This window comes from Theobroma cacao, chromosome 1, assembly GCF_000208745.1.
Source record: "Theobroma cacao cultivar B97-61/B2 chromosome 1, Criollo_cocoa_genome_V2, whole genome shotgun sequence".
Taxonomy (NCBI): domain Eukaryota; kingdom Viridiplantae; phylum Streptophyta; class Magnoliopsida; order Malvales; family Malvaceae; genus Theobroma; species Theobroma cacao.
This window is the reverse complement of record NC_030850.1, coordinates 13,580,440-13,594,254: the sequence shown is the minus strand read 5'-3', so window position 1 is coordinate 13,594,254 and position 13,815 is coordinate 13,580,440. Positions and strand designations below refer to the sequence as shown.

At 31.7% G+C, this 13,815-nt stretch overlaps 3 protein-coding genes across 6 annotated transcripts in view; all 3 read left to right on the top strand.

Moving 5' to 3' along the window:
• Positions 1 to 1,977, top strand: part of LOC18612500 (indole-3-glycerol phosphate synthase, chloroplastic) — a 3,134-nt gene extending 1,157 nt beyond the window's left edge. Inside the window, exons 2-4 of the mRNA XM_018117330.1 lie at positions 1,440 to 1,514; positions 1,626 to 1,670; positions 1,759 to 1,977. Coding sequence (XP_017972819.1) covers positions 1,440 to 1,514; positions 1,626 to 1,670; positions 1,759 to 1,977 — 339 coding nt within the window. The remainder of the gene's footprint in view (positions 1 to 1,439; positions 1,515 to 1,625; positions 1,671 to 1,758) is intronic.
• On the top strand, positions 1,834 to 8,523 carry LOC108662822 (ribulose-1,5 bisphosphate carboxylase/oxygenase large subunit N-methyltransferase, chloroplastic-like). 4 transcript variants are annotated; one of them, XM_018124421.1, is made up of 9 exons: positions 1,834 to 1,923; positions 2,208 to 2,286; positions 5,507 to 5,578; positions 5,666 to 5,746; positions 6,647 to 6,819; positions 7,088 to 7,190; positions 7,262 to 7,393; positions 7,541 to 7,663; positions 8,118 to 8,523. In XM_018124421.1, exons 2-9 carry the CDS (start codon positions 2,215 to 2,217, stop codon positions 8,202 to 8,204), a joined length of 843 nt encoding a protein of 280 aa, XP_017979910.1. In that variant the 5' UTR covers positions 1,834 to 1,923; positions 2,208 to 2,214; the 3' UTR covers positions 8,205 to 8,523. The 4 variants fall into 4 exon arrangements, with proteins under 4 accessions (XP_017979910.1, XP_017979905.1, XP_017979914.1 ...); XM_018124416.1 differs by lacking the exons at positions 1,834 to 1,923; positions 2,208 to 2,286 and adding exons at positions 4,643 to 4,790; positions 4,883 to 5,136; XM_018124425.1 differs by lacking the exons at positions 1,834 to 1,923; positions 2,208 to 2,286; positions 6,647 to 6,819 and adding exons at positions 4,645 to 4,790; positions 4,883 to 5,136 and having other exon boundaries at positions 5,692 to 5,738.
• On the top strand, positions 9,021 to 12,947 carry LOC18612498 (indole-3-glycerol phosphate synthase, chloroplastic). Its single transcript, XM_018124411.1, has 10 exons — positions 9,021 to 9,270; positions 9,362 to 9,604; positions 9,703 to 9,879; positions 10,552 to 10,626; positions 10,737 to 10,781; positions 10,870 to 11,034; positions 11,313 to 11,391; positions 11,956 to 12,038; positions 12,159 to 12,227; positions 12,653 to 12,947. The coding sequence occupies exons 1-10, from the start codon at positions 9,148 to 9,150 to the stop codon at positions 12,734 to 12,736; spliced, it is 1,143 nt and encodes a 380-aa protein (XP_017979900.1). The 5' UTR covers positions 9,021 to 9,147; the 3' UTR covers positions 12,737 to 12,947.

Here is a 13,815-nt window from a genome sequence, read left to right as displayed (position 1 = left end):
ATTCTTCATGTAATAAAACTCTCCACGGAATGAATATTTATTGTTCAAAACACTTATTCAGTTTTTACACTATTTAATTTTATTCAATTTACCTTTGTACTTAAAATCAAAACAATTTAATCTCATGATTTTGAGAATTTCTTCAATTTAATCTTTTTCTCTAATTGCACTCAATTTTGTCATTAAAAGAGATGACATCTGCGATGACGTCAAAGCTAATATGGCACATTTTGATGAGGTGACGTTGAGATGATAACATGACATTTCACGTGGTACCGACATGATGACATGATAATACCACGTGACATTAATATAATGACATGATAATACTAACGTGACAGTGTCACATGATAGATCAAAAAAAATTTTTAAATAAAAAATTTTACCATGTCATAAGGTTTAAATTGAATAAAAATATATAATATAGGGATTAGATTGAACAAAATTAAAATATCGATGGATTAATTAAAAAATTAAAAAATATAAGTCTTTAAGTAGATTATTGATATATTTATTAATAAACTAAATATTTAAGTGTAAAAGATTTATAGTGTTAAAAAATATATATAAATATTTTCTTACTTGATTATTTGGTTCTATAATATGTAAATTAATTTTTTTATTTTGAATAAAAAAATTTGTGATTAATAAAAAGTTATTTATTAAATACCCTTTTATGGTAATTTTAACTAAAATTAAAGTTTATATAAGCTGTTTTGCCAAACAACTTATCTATTAAAAAAACTTATAAAAAGTAAATTTATCAAATAACTTTAACTTAATTTTAAAAGCTATTATTTTTCATAAAAACTTTAAAATAGTTTTTAAGTTAAAAAAAGTTAGACCAAACATGTTCAAAGTTTAACAAATTTTAAGTTAAGTAGTTCAGGGTAATAAAGAAAAGCAATAATGATTTTTTTTTTATGATTTTTAAATGAGAGATTAAGTTTGGGAACTAAAGGTATGCAAGACGGTGTTTATTGGATGGAGGGAGCAATTATTTTGTACTAATGATAAAAAGGAAATTATCCTAGTATAAGCTTTAAAAAGTTAGCTTCATTTGGGTTATTTCTTTTATTAATTGTCTGCTCTTTTGCTCTGCAAGGAGCAAGTAAAAAGTGTATTTTGATACCAAAGCGGCTTATATTTTTGAAGAATGAAAAATTGAAAATACTCTTTTTTGAATAACAAAATGCCTACGTTTCATTTTAGTTATTTGCTTAATTTTCAACTAAATATGATTTTGCATTTTACATTTCAGTCTTGAATGTGAAAGAGTGTAGATACTCTAAAAAAATGATGATTTATTCTATTCTTAAACTTCTATTTGGGTAAAACCTTTAAGAAAGAGTGAACTTAGTTCCGTATCATATTTATTTATCATTATATTCTTTTATTGTTGTGTGACTTGTAACACATAGAGATGCTTTCCATGATAGGTTGAGATTGCTAGGGCATATCAGAAGGGTGGAGCCGCATGCCTTAGTGTTTTGACTGATGAAAAGTATTTTAAGGTAAACACAGTAATTTTTTCATTTTTGCTTTTGAAGATTTTGTGTTTAATCGCTTAATTGGTATATTATTCCTCTGACTTGCTTTTTTTTTTCCCCTCCTCTTCAATTTAGGGAAGCTTTGAAAATTTGGAGGCAATAAGGAGTGCCGGAGTAAAGGTCTGTTTTACTAGTTGTTTGTTAATCTCTAATCTTGTCTTGTTTTATTCTCCTATACGGATTAATTTTGCTCTCATAATGAACACAGTGCCCTCTACTTTGCAAAGAATTTGTGATTGATGCATGGCAGATATATTATGCTCGAATTAAGGGAGCAGATGGAATACGTTTAATTGCTGCTGTTTTGCCTGATCTTGACATCAGATACATGGTTAAAATCTGCAAGATGCTTGGTTCGGCAGCGCTTGTAGAGGTTAGACCAGGAGCTTTCATTGTTATTATTATTGATCTCGTACTTTTTAATTAGTTGAGGTGCTTTTTGGATTTATGAAACTTATTTTACTTCCATGATTATTGAGGCAGTTTTTTTTTTTTTTTTTGATCAATTGGCAAAGCACATTTGAGACTTTTAAAAGTTATATCATCAAATCCTTGTTTTAATAAAAAGCTTCTAACATTCAGAATTATTAAAATTTTCATGTGTATTTCTTTCCAATATTCATATACTTTATTGTTGCTTCCATTGGTTTCTTTTAGGTGCACGATGAGAGGGAAATGGATCGCGTTCTTGGTATCGAAGGAATTGAACTTATTGGTATCAATAATCGTAACCTTGGTAAGGTTTTTAAAGTTTTAGCAGTTGCTCATTGAGTTGCCTCATGAACTATTCGATCCTCTTAGTTTAAATTTGTTTCTTTGATGTTGTTGTCATAACGTGGTAAGTCCAGGAATCCGATCGTTAGACGTGAAGTAATTTAGGAAGTCGTCATCAATTTTTTTTTACCTAGGTATGATTGGTTACCTATTAAATTGATTTTATTCGACGAAATCTTAAATTGACTTTAGATCCGTCGAAATAACGGTAAACTGGTCTACATATCTTATTTAGAGTTGAGTTCGAAAGTACGGTTACACGTAAGAAATGATTAACACCGCTGTGACGCCCGTTCTACAAACAGTAACATTTAGTCATGTGTTATCCTAATTCATTAATTTTATTCTCATGTGTTCCTTAATTGCTATTTATTTATTTTATCTTTTATTCTATTAACAAAATATTTTGTTTGGTTTTTTGTGTTTGATGTACACGGAATGTAATTATGAAACGTATAGCAAAAAATCTAAATAATTTCAAACAAAAATCTTTTATTGAGCGTACTTTTCGGATCCTCCCATCATACTGGTGGGATCCAAGAGTATTCTCTCACTTAAGGAAATACTCGAAAAACTCACTTTCGTAAATTTACTATGTAGATCTTATCATCGGGATAGTCGTTTGTGAGTAAAAGCAGTATTTTCATGAATGTAAATCCTAATACGAGCAAAAGCTTTTTATTAAAGATATTATCCGAGTCCTCTCATCATACTGGTGAGATTCGGATGTATCTTTTCACTTAAAATTTTTTTCGAAAAAACTCGTTTTTGCAAGCTCTTTCGAAAAGTCCCATAATCAGGGCTTATACTCGTATATAGAATATATCTATATGTCATGACATTTAACAATGCAATAATGGTACGTGATGCACGTATAAATTCAATGTTTGTTTCTTTTTTACTATTTTCTTGGTGCTTACTTATCATGAACAAATATTTTATATTTATTTATTGTTTTTATAATCATTTCTATTTCTTCATATATTTTACTATGTAGGTACTTATTTATTTTACTATATGAAACTTCCTTAAAATCATAATTTTAGATCAAGTATTTTTTTATTATCCGCAATGATTATTAATTATGCATATGTATTTTATCTATTTTTGTATTATTATGATTAACAAATTTATTGTTATCATTAATTTCTTATTTATTTTATTTGTAGATTTTGATTAATTGGTGATTAAGTATGTATGATTTTTTATTTATTTAAAATTAGGAACATTGAAATTTTGAAGTACGTTCCTCCCATCGTAGTGGTGGACTCTTAATCGAAATCTTTAATCTAAGGAAATTCACTCAGAATTGCTACTTCTCGCATTTCGAATGGATATCCCATCATCGGTCTCGATCCTAAAACGATTATTACATTTTTCTATATCATTTTTATTGTTATTATTATTTATTATTATTTTCTTAATTATCATTATTATTATTTTTGTTCATTATTTTTATTTCTTTTTTCTTGTTTGCTTTGTTATACGCATATGTGTTATTATATTTTTTACTAATATTGACTAATCACTTTTGCTTTATTATTTTACCATTCTTATATATATATATATATGTTTAGCCTTAGTTAAATCCACTTATTTCCTATTTATATAAACCTCACTTATTTAAATCCCTTTTTTGTAAATAAATATTTATTTAAGTTTTAGTTCACCTAACATGTTTGAAACTATTTTTTTATTTTCATTTTTACTTTCACTACTATATTTTTTTATTTATATTATTTATTTATTTTAATTTCCTAACACTCAAATAAACATATATGTATTTATCTGACTATTATAACTATTACCATTTCTTTTTATTTTTTTGAATTCAAACGTTTATCTTTTTTTTTAATATTCCTACCCTAACATGAAATAATTTTTCTAAATATTTTATTTCATCTTATTTAGATTAATCATGTATTTAAAACACATATTTCAAAATAAAACAACCGATTCGCAAATAGATAAAAAAGAGTTACAACTTTCTTAGGCTAGAATCGGCCAAGGCAACTAAACCCGCTCTGCTGGTCTCTAATCTCTACGTTGCAGTCCAAACGTGCCGTTTGGTGCTTGAATGGCTGGCTGCTCTTTTGCTCTTCTCTCTCTCTCTCTCTCTCTTTTTCTCTTTTTTTCTTTCCTTCCTGCTCTTTCTTTCCTTTCTTTCTCCCTTTCTTTTTCTTTTTTTCCTTCTCTTTCTTCTTCCTCTCCTTTATCCTTTGCCGCCAGCCTCTTCTCTCTCTTGGCCGCCGGCTTCTTCTCTCTTTCTTTCTTTCGCCGGTCAGTTTCTTCTTCTCTTTTTTTTTCTTTCTCTCCTTCCCTTTTTCTTCCTTCTTTCTTTTCTCCTCTGCCACCAGCGTCACTTTCTCTTCTCATAGAATTTCCTTTCAATCAGTTCCTTCCTTCAATCACCGTCCTAATTTCTTCATCCGCCGCTCCAATTTTCCGGGCATTCGAGCCCAACAGGTTGGTTCATAATAGTAGTAGTAGTAGTAAGAATCTAAATATGGCCATTATATTTTGTATTTTAGTTGATTTTTTATTTGGTTTTTATGTAGTCGGAGACCAAATCCCCGAAAAGGGGAGAGGAGGAAGATGCGTTGAAAGTGAAGGAATGGGAAGTTGGAAAGTTCCCAAACGAAGTCGCTGCGAGTCCAGGCATAAGAACAAGGCGAAGACCGCCTACGGGTCCGCCGTTGCATTATTCCGTTTGCAAAACGAGGGTAACACTCCTCGCAATATTCTCGAAGAAATCATTTGGCAGTACAAATTGATCCAACAATTCTGTCTAGAAATTAAGTCAGTTATCAAAGTGAGTAAGTTTTTAATTTTATGTTTTTGTGTTTTTCTTAAAATTCTCAACGTTTAAATCCTTGACCAGCTCACCTGGAAAATGTTTACGGATGCCAGTAGCAATGCTAAACGGCTTCGAATTTTTTTGTAGAATAAATTATTTGAAATTATATATCTCTGCCTTAAAATTTAACTAAAGAGGTAAATGATGCTGTACTTCTCAAGTCTCCTTTGATACCACTAACTTTGTGACTTTATTACATACAATTTTGCATTGTAAATGTTCTGTAATTGGGGCTTAATTTAGAGGTTTAACGCAAAGTGCAGGAGAGGATAGTTGATTTATAAGAATGGAAAAGTTAAAACTTTCATTTTGCTGTTAAAACCAGGTGAGGCTACCTTCAATGGATGAAAAGGTTGCCTTGGTTCCTTGGGCAGATATGCTCAACCATAGCTGTGAGGTACAGAGAAGTCTTTCTTTATAAAGGATGCATACAAGATATATAATTAATCAAATTAGTACCTTCGCTTGACTTTTTCTGGTTAAGGTGGAAACATTTTTGGATTATGACAGATCATCACATGGGGTTGTCTTTACAACAGATCGGGCTTATCAGCCAGGTGAGCAGGTAAATGAGATTTTGACATATATATTATTTGATCATAGGGATCATAGAAGATTAGAGCAATAATAAAGTTGTTGCTGAAAGATTTTTTGTTTACTTTTCTTACATGACTGTGTATGCGAAGGGAGAGCAATGTACATCATACAAAGAACTTAAATTATTATTTGGTCGTCATTGATGATTTTTTTTAAAAGATTACTACTTCTTCCAAGAAATGTACATCATACATATAACTTATATCATTCTTTGTTGTCATTAATGTTGTTGTTTAAAAGATGACTACTTCTTCCAAAAAAGCCGGTTGCTAAAATATTTCAGATTTATTTGGTTGTCATTAATGATTTTCTTTAAACGATTACTACTTCTTCCAAGAAATGTACATCATATATATAACTTATGTTATTATTTGGTTGTCATTAATGATTTTGTTTCAAAGATTACTACTTCTTCCAAAAAAACCGGTTGTTAAAGTATTTCAGATTTGGAAGCTTCATGAGATCTACTCAAGGGAATTTGCAATTAATTTTTTTAACAGGGGGTGGAAACATTGTGTTGTTTTTCTTACTACATATATGCATGAGAGCGTGCAGCCACTTCTTTGCACACGTGCATGCGTGCCTGGACACACACACACACTATATATGTATCCTTACCTACATTCCTGTATATTAAGATACTTATAAATTTTGTTCTCACAGTTGAACACCATATTTGCTTGATACATTTTGAAGCTAGGATTGACCCTTTAAAGTAACATATTATCAATCAGTTTCTTAATGATCATAGACGTGCTAATCTGTTGTAAGCATGAACAACCTCAAAGTTTAGAGTTTGGACCACTAATATCATGTTAGTTGGCAAAGTTTGAAATGTCTTATAGATGGCTTCCATCATTTTATGCAGGTTTTCATATCATATGGCAAAAAATCTAATGGAGAGCTGTTGTTATCTTATGGATTTGTTCCAAAAGAGGGCACAAATCCTAGTGATTCAGTAGAGCTATCTCTATCGCTTAAAAAATCTGACAAATGTTATAAGGAGAAGTTGGAAGCTTTAAGGAAGCATGGATTGTCTGCATAAGCTGGATAAATGTTTTTTTACTGATTTTTTAATTTAATCTTGTTTTAGTAGTCCTAGATTTTTGGGGTTGATTCATTAGGGAGTTAAATTTATTCTGTTTCTTATCTGAATGGTTAAATATCTGTGGTAATGATTGTATCTTTTTGTCTTCTGAAGAAGCTTAGTTCTTGGACATTATTTATGATTTGTGCTTCCTCTGTTATCTATATTTAGTTTTTTTCACATTTTAATTTCTTATTTCAAATCTGTGAACCTTTCTGGCAGTTCTCAGTGTTATCCTATACAAATCACTGGTTGGCCACTGGAGTTAATGGCATATGCTTACCTGGCAGTCAGCCCTCCAAGCATGAGCCCGCAGTTTGAAGAGGTTTGAGAACTCTATCCTCTAAATCATGGAATAAATTTTGATTATTGAACTCCTAATGGTTGTTTCTCCAGATGGCTGCTGCAGCATCAAATAAATCTACAACCAAGAAGGACTTAAGATACCTTGAAATTGAAGAAAAAGCACTGCAATTTATTCTTGACAGTTGCGAGTCAAGCATATCAAAATACTCCAAATTCTTGCAGGTGAGAGAAATATCATTTTTTCAGAACTTGGAAAACTTTACTTAGATTGAAATTACCATAAAAATGAAAAAGGGTTATTTGATATAGATAGGGCTCGTCTTAAATACCTCATATTCAGTGTGCAATTCTTGGTAATTTCTTTTATAGGCAAGTGGCTCCATGGATTTGGATGTGACATCTCCAAAGCAACTAAACCGAGGAGTGTTTCTGAAACAGCTAGCAGTAGATTTATGTACAAGTGAGCAGAGAATACTATTTCGTGCTCAACATGTAAGACTAAACCTCCTTTGATTTTTCAAATTTCTTTTTAAGTTATTTAGCACATCTCTGTTGATACTTGTTTCATAACATATCACTTACAATCTGTTGTTTGAGCTCCCTCGATTGGATGCTGAGTTTTGAGTTAGTAATCTGCTTAGGCACAGTGTTTTTCCATTGTTATTGAGTGAAGTACTCATTTTTTGGTTGCTTTAGAATTGAAGTACTTCATATTCTGTCTATCAAATCCCACCACTTATGTTCACTGAATTAAGGTCTTGAGTATGCCAAGGATTCATCAGTGCAAAATGTTAGATGTTGCATGTTCTAGGTACTGGGCATATTGTTTCATGAAAATAAGGAATTTATACCATGAAGTTAGGAGCATTTACTGCTGCTAAATAATTTATATCTTGCTTCCTGACCTGATGCATCTGCTTCATTCTGCTTATGTGAACGGTTCCAGATACTGAGGAGGAGATTGAGGGATATGAGGAGTGGTGAACTGAGAGCTTTAAGGATCTTCGATGGATTGCAAAACATTTTTAAATAAAGGTTTCCTTCATGCGGCCTGTTCTTGGTTTTGGGGATGAACAGAGTTAGTTTATGTCTGGTGGAGTTCTGCTGTAAACTCAAACCTAGGGAGTTAAAGTGAGGCAAGGCAACTTACAGAAATTCTGCCCCGTTCAATGTAACAATGTAATGTTCTGACATGAATCCCTATAAAGAAGCAACTGTTTTTTAAGTTACTTACATTATCTGCAAACATTGCTTGTAATGTTGCTTGCGTATACAGGCATTGATTGATCAAAATGTATGATTTATGAACTCCACCATGCCTGCCCAATGGTGCATTAAAGCTTGGTCCTCAACCAAACAGGTTTGATCACCTTTGTTTTTGACTTGTATTATATCATAGGAGTGGTAATGTTGGAAATGTGTGGACAAATGATTGAAATTTAGGAACCAAGAAAAAAATTATCTCTCATTGTATAGCTTGAGATCATTATTAAGAACAAATTAAAACAAGTTTACACGTAATATGTATTCGGATATTTGACACGTTAATTAGAACATGATTCTTATCTAAAAAAATTAAGTTTCAAATCTGCTTTTTTAATAAAAAAAAAGTTAACAATATTTATAATACACCAAAATAGGAAACAAAAATTTTACAAAATCGTACAAAGTATAGAATGAAACTAATAAATCAAAAGAAGAAATAAATAAAATTTTACCAAAAAAAAAAGAAAATAAATCTTGGAGAAATCATCATTATCGTCTTACCAATTAGTCACGACTAACAAATATCTTCACGTGCCATTTCCAAATTTTTAAAAAGAGAAAAAAAATTTTTCTAAAAAGAGTAGAGATGAAAATCCACTTTAAAGACCACTGTATCATCTCCACTTCCCAGCAGTCCGCTTCTGAGGTCATGATACACAGCCAAACCCAATCAATTGCGGAATCCCCCTTGTGGCTTTTCAATTGCAAAAATGGAGGGATTGGTTTTCCTGAAAGCGACTTCTAGAATTCCCTTTCAATCAGTTCCTTCCTTCAATCACCGTCCTAATCTCATCATCCACCGCTCCAATTTTCCGGGCATTCGAGCCCAACAGGTTGGTTCATAATAGTAGTAGTAGTAAAAATCTAAATATGGCCATTATATTTTGTATTTTAGTTTATCTTTTCTATTTGGTTTTTATGTAGTCGGAGGCCATATCCCCGAAAAGGGGAGAGGAGGAAGATGCGTTGAAAGTGAAGGAATGGGAAGTTGGAATGTTCCAAAACGAAGTCGCTGCGAGTCAAGGTATAAGAATACGGCGAAGACCACCTTCGGGTCCGCCGATGCATTACGTGGGCCCCTTCGAGTTCCGTTTGCAAAACGAGGGTAACACTCCTCGCAATATTCTCGAAGAAATCATTTGGCACAAAGACGTGGAAGTTTCCCAAGTAATTTTACAAACTTTATTATAATTTCATTTATTCGCTTTTTGCGCTTTTTCTTGTTTTGTGGGTCGAAGGTTGCTAATGATTCCGGGGTTTGGCAGATGAAAGAGAAGAAACCTCTGGCATCATTGAAGAAGTTTATCGAGAATGCAGCTCCCACTAGAGACTTCGTCGGAGCTCTTAAAGCGGCGCATTCACGGACTGGGTTGCCTGGTTTGATTGCTGAAGTTAAGAAGGCTTCGCCTACCAGAGGAATTCTCAGAGAGGATTTTGATCCAGTAAGGGATGCTTGTTTTTTAATTTTAATTGTGGTTCCTTTTTACTTCCTCTGCCCTATAATATTGTGTCTGATTATGAATTGGCACAAGGTTTAAGAAATTTTAAGTTAAGTAGTTCAGGGTAATAAGGAAAGTAATAATGATTTTTTTGTTTTTATGATTTTTAAATGAGAGATTAATTTTGGGTACTAAAGGTATGCAAGACAGTGTTTATTGGATGGAGGGAGCAGTTATTTTGAACTAATGATAAAAAGGAAATTATCCTAGTATAAGCTTTAAAAAGTTAGCTTCATTTGGGTTATTTCTTTTATTAATTGTCTGCTCTTTTGCTTTGGAAGGGGAAAGTAAAAAGTGTATTTTGATACCAAAGCGGCTTATATTTTTGAAGAATGAAAAATTGAAAATACTCTTTTTTGAATAACAAAATGCCTACGTTTCATTTTAGTTATTTGCTTAATTTTCAACTAATTATGATTTTGCATTTTACATTTCAGTCTTGAATGTGAAAGAGTGTAGATACTCTAAAAAAATGATGATTTATTCTATTCTTAAACTTCTATTTGGGTAAAACCTTTAAGAAAGAGTGAACTTAGTTCCGTATCATATTTATTTATCATTATATTCTTTTATTGTTGTGTGACTTGTAACACATAGAGATGCTTTCCATGATAGGTTGAGATTGCTAGGGCATATGAGAAGGGTGGAGCCGCATGCCTTAGTGTTTTGACTGATGAAAAGTATTTTAAGGTAAACACAGTAATTTTTTCAGTTTTGCTTTTGAAGATTTTGTGTTTAATCGCTTAATTGGTATATTACTCCTCTGACTTGCTTTTTTTTTCCCCTCCTCTTCAATTTAGGGAAGCTTTGAAAATTTGGAGGCAATAAGGAGTGCTGGAGTAAAGGTTTGTTTTACTAGTCGTTTGTTAATCTCTAATCTTGTCTTGTTTTATTCTTATATACGGATTAATTTTGCTCTCATAATGAATGCAGTGCCCTCTACTTTGCAAAGAATTTGTGATAGATGCATGGCAGATATATTATGCTCGAATTAAGGGAGCAGATGGAATACGTTTAATTGCTGCTGTTTTGCCTGATCTTGACATCAGATACATGGTTAAAATCTGCAAGATGCTTGGTTTGGCAGCGCTTGTAGAGGTTAGACCACAGCTTTCATTGTTATTATTATTGATCTGGTACTTTGTAATTGGTTGAGGTGCTTTTTGGATTTATGAAACTTATTTTACTTCCATGATTATTGAGGCAGTTTTTTTTTTTTGGATCAATTGGCAAAGCACATTTGAGACTGTTAAGAGTTATATCATCGAATCCTTGGTTTAATAAAAAGCTTCTAACATTCAGAATTATTAAATTTTCATGTGTATTTCTTTCCAATATTCATATGCTTTATTGTTGCTTGCATTGGTTTCTTTTAGGTGCACGATGAGAGGGAAATGGATCGCGTTCTTGGTATCGAAGGGATTGAACTTATTGGCATCAATAATCGTAACCTCAGTAAGGTTTTTTAAGTTTTAGCAGTTGCTCATTGAGTTGCCTCATGAACCGTCCGATCCTCTTAGTTTAAATTTGTTTCTTTGATGTTGTCTACTTCTATGACTTGTCTGAGAATGTGTACAGTGTTTTAACTGATTCTCCCCTACTCCCAAGAACCTTGTTCTGGATCAGGAGTATTCAATTAAGGTGTTCACTATACTGTGAAAACTGGCTTACTAGCACTTGGCTCTGGGGAAATGAGTTCATAATCTAAAATTTAAATTATTTCACCACTCTCTCAAAAAAAAATTTTTTTTCCTTAGAATATATATTGGATAATATCTCCAATAGTCAGTCAAAATGTGTGATGTAGTGAAGAGAGGGTTCCAAGTTGCTTGATTCTTGCAGTCACTAACCACCCCAAAGGCCAAAATAAATTCTAATACAGTTTATTATCATATTGTTTTCCAAACGAAGAGCACTGACCAGAACATACTGCGAACTTGACACCTTGCCCTACCATATAGTCTGTAATCACAGTGTATTAGGCATCAATAACCTTGCCCTACCTATGCTTGTCTTCAGAGACATTTGAGCTAGATATCAGTAACACAAAGAAGCTTCTTGAAGGAGAGCGTGGCAAAATGGTCCGTCAGAAAGATATAATAGTAAGCGAGACTTCTCCATATACATTTCTGTGCATTAGAAGATAAAGTTAGTGCATTTCTGTCCAATTTATACATACCATAAATTGTTTAAATAATTTATTGTTAACTTTCATACATCAGGTCGTAGGGGAATCTGGGCTGTTTACTCCAGATCATGTTGCTTATGTACAAGAAGCTGGTGTTAAAGCTGTAAGTTACATAAGTTGTGAGCATATTGCATTCTTTGTTTGATGCTAGGAATGTTTTTCTTTCTATGAGCTTAGAATAACAAGACGATATCTTTTTCTGTTGCATGTTAGACCAGTGATGAATTATTGAAATATAAGATTAGTTTTGGTATTGGGATGGAAGTAATTTGGGAGTTGCTATCCGAGTATAGGAGAAAGTATAACCAAGTGGTGACAGTAGTCATTAACGTCTGAGAAGTAAACCTTCTGTTAGATATTTGATCGTGCAGGCACTGATTTGATTTGTGAATTGAATGTGAAAAAGCAAAGTTTGTGACTGTGTTTTGCAAATTAGGTGAAATTTGGAGTTTGAGTTGGTATCAACATCTATGTGAATGCATCTCCTACGCGTATTGGATACTTATAGATAACATTGTTGTGTTACAGGTTTTGGTTGGGGAGTCAATAGTGACGCAAAGAGACCTTGGAAAGGGAATAACTAGGCTTTTTGGTAAAGACATTTCTTTGTGAGTTCGTAAAAGAAAGTTGGATAAGAGTAGAGTAGACTCTGGGACGCGCCTTCATGGTCCGGGTGTGGTCGTATCATTCCCCTATTATTGTTTTTTTTCTTTTTTAATCAGAATGACTGTACTTGGAATGAATGGTCCTTTTGTGACGGAAATGTTTAAACCTCTACAAATTAATAATATGAGGATCAGTAGTTAATTGAGATATTATTTAATTAATAATTTATTAATTTATATATATTAATTAATAAAAAATTAATTTATTAAGATATTTTTACTTTCTTCTTTAAACATTAAACTTAATATAAATGCATTGTGCATGATTTTTAATTACAATACAAAACATTACATCAAACTTATTAATGCAAAAAGAAAAGTTAGCTCTTATTGAATTTTTCCTTTGTTAATAGTTATTTTGCAAGCCAAGAAGGAGGTAGAAAAATTTTTTAGACAAAAATATCTTTAATGATCTTATGAAATGACAATTTATATATATATATTATTAAAACCTAACCTTAAATTTCCTCCATTGTCGTCATCTTTCATCAGTTCTTTCAACGACGATGGCCAATCCAGCATTTCATAACTAGATTTAGTCATGAGAAGCATCAACTCCACAACTAGATCTGACCGTAAGGAGCATTGGATCTCAGCAAGGGTTGATTTTGCAATAGATCTAGTGGTAGAGTGTGAGATCGATGTTCCATTGTATTGATTCCANTCAATTAATAAATTATTAATTTTTTAAATAAATTATAAATATTTTAATATTTTAAAAAATGAAAAGAAAATAATGATATTAAAATTTTAATACATTTGAATCATATTTGTAATAAATTATAAAAAATTAAATATTTTAAATTACAAATTATAATAAATGGAAGTTGTTGTTGTGAAATATAATTTGAAAGAAGTATTAAGAAAGTAAGAAGATTTTTTATTTCTTTTTTGTTCAAGTACTATAAATGGAGGGAGAATAAATTTAAATAAATAAGAGAATGAATACATGTAGAGAGAATGAACTTAGTAAATAGAATGCATATACATGGAATGCACTTACAAAATAAGAATGAATTTACACAA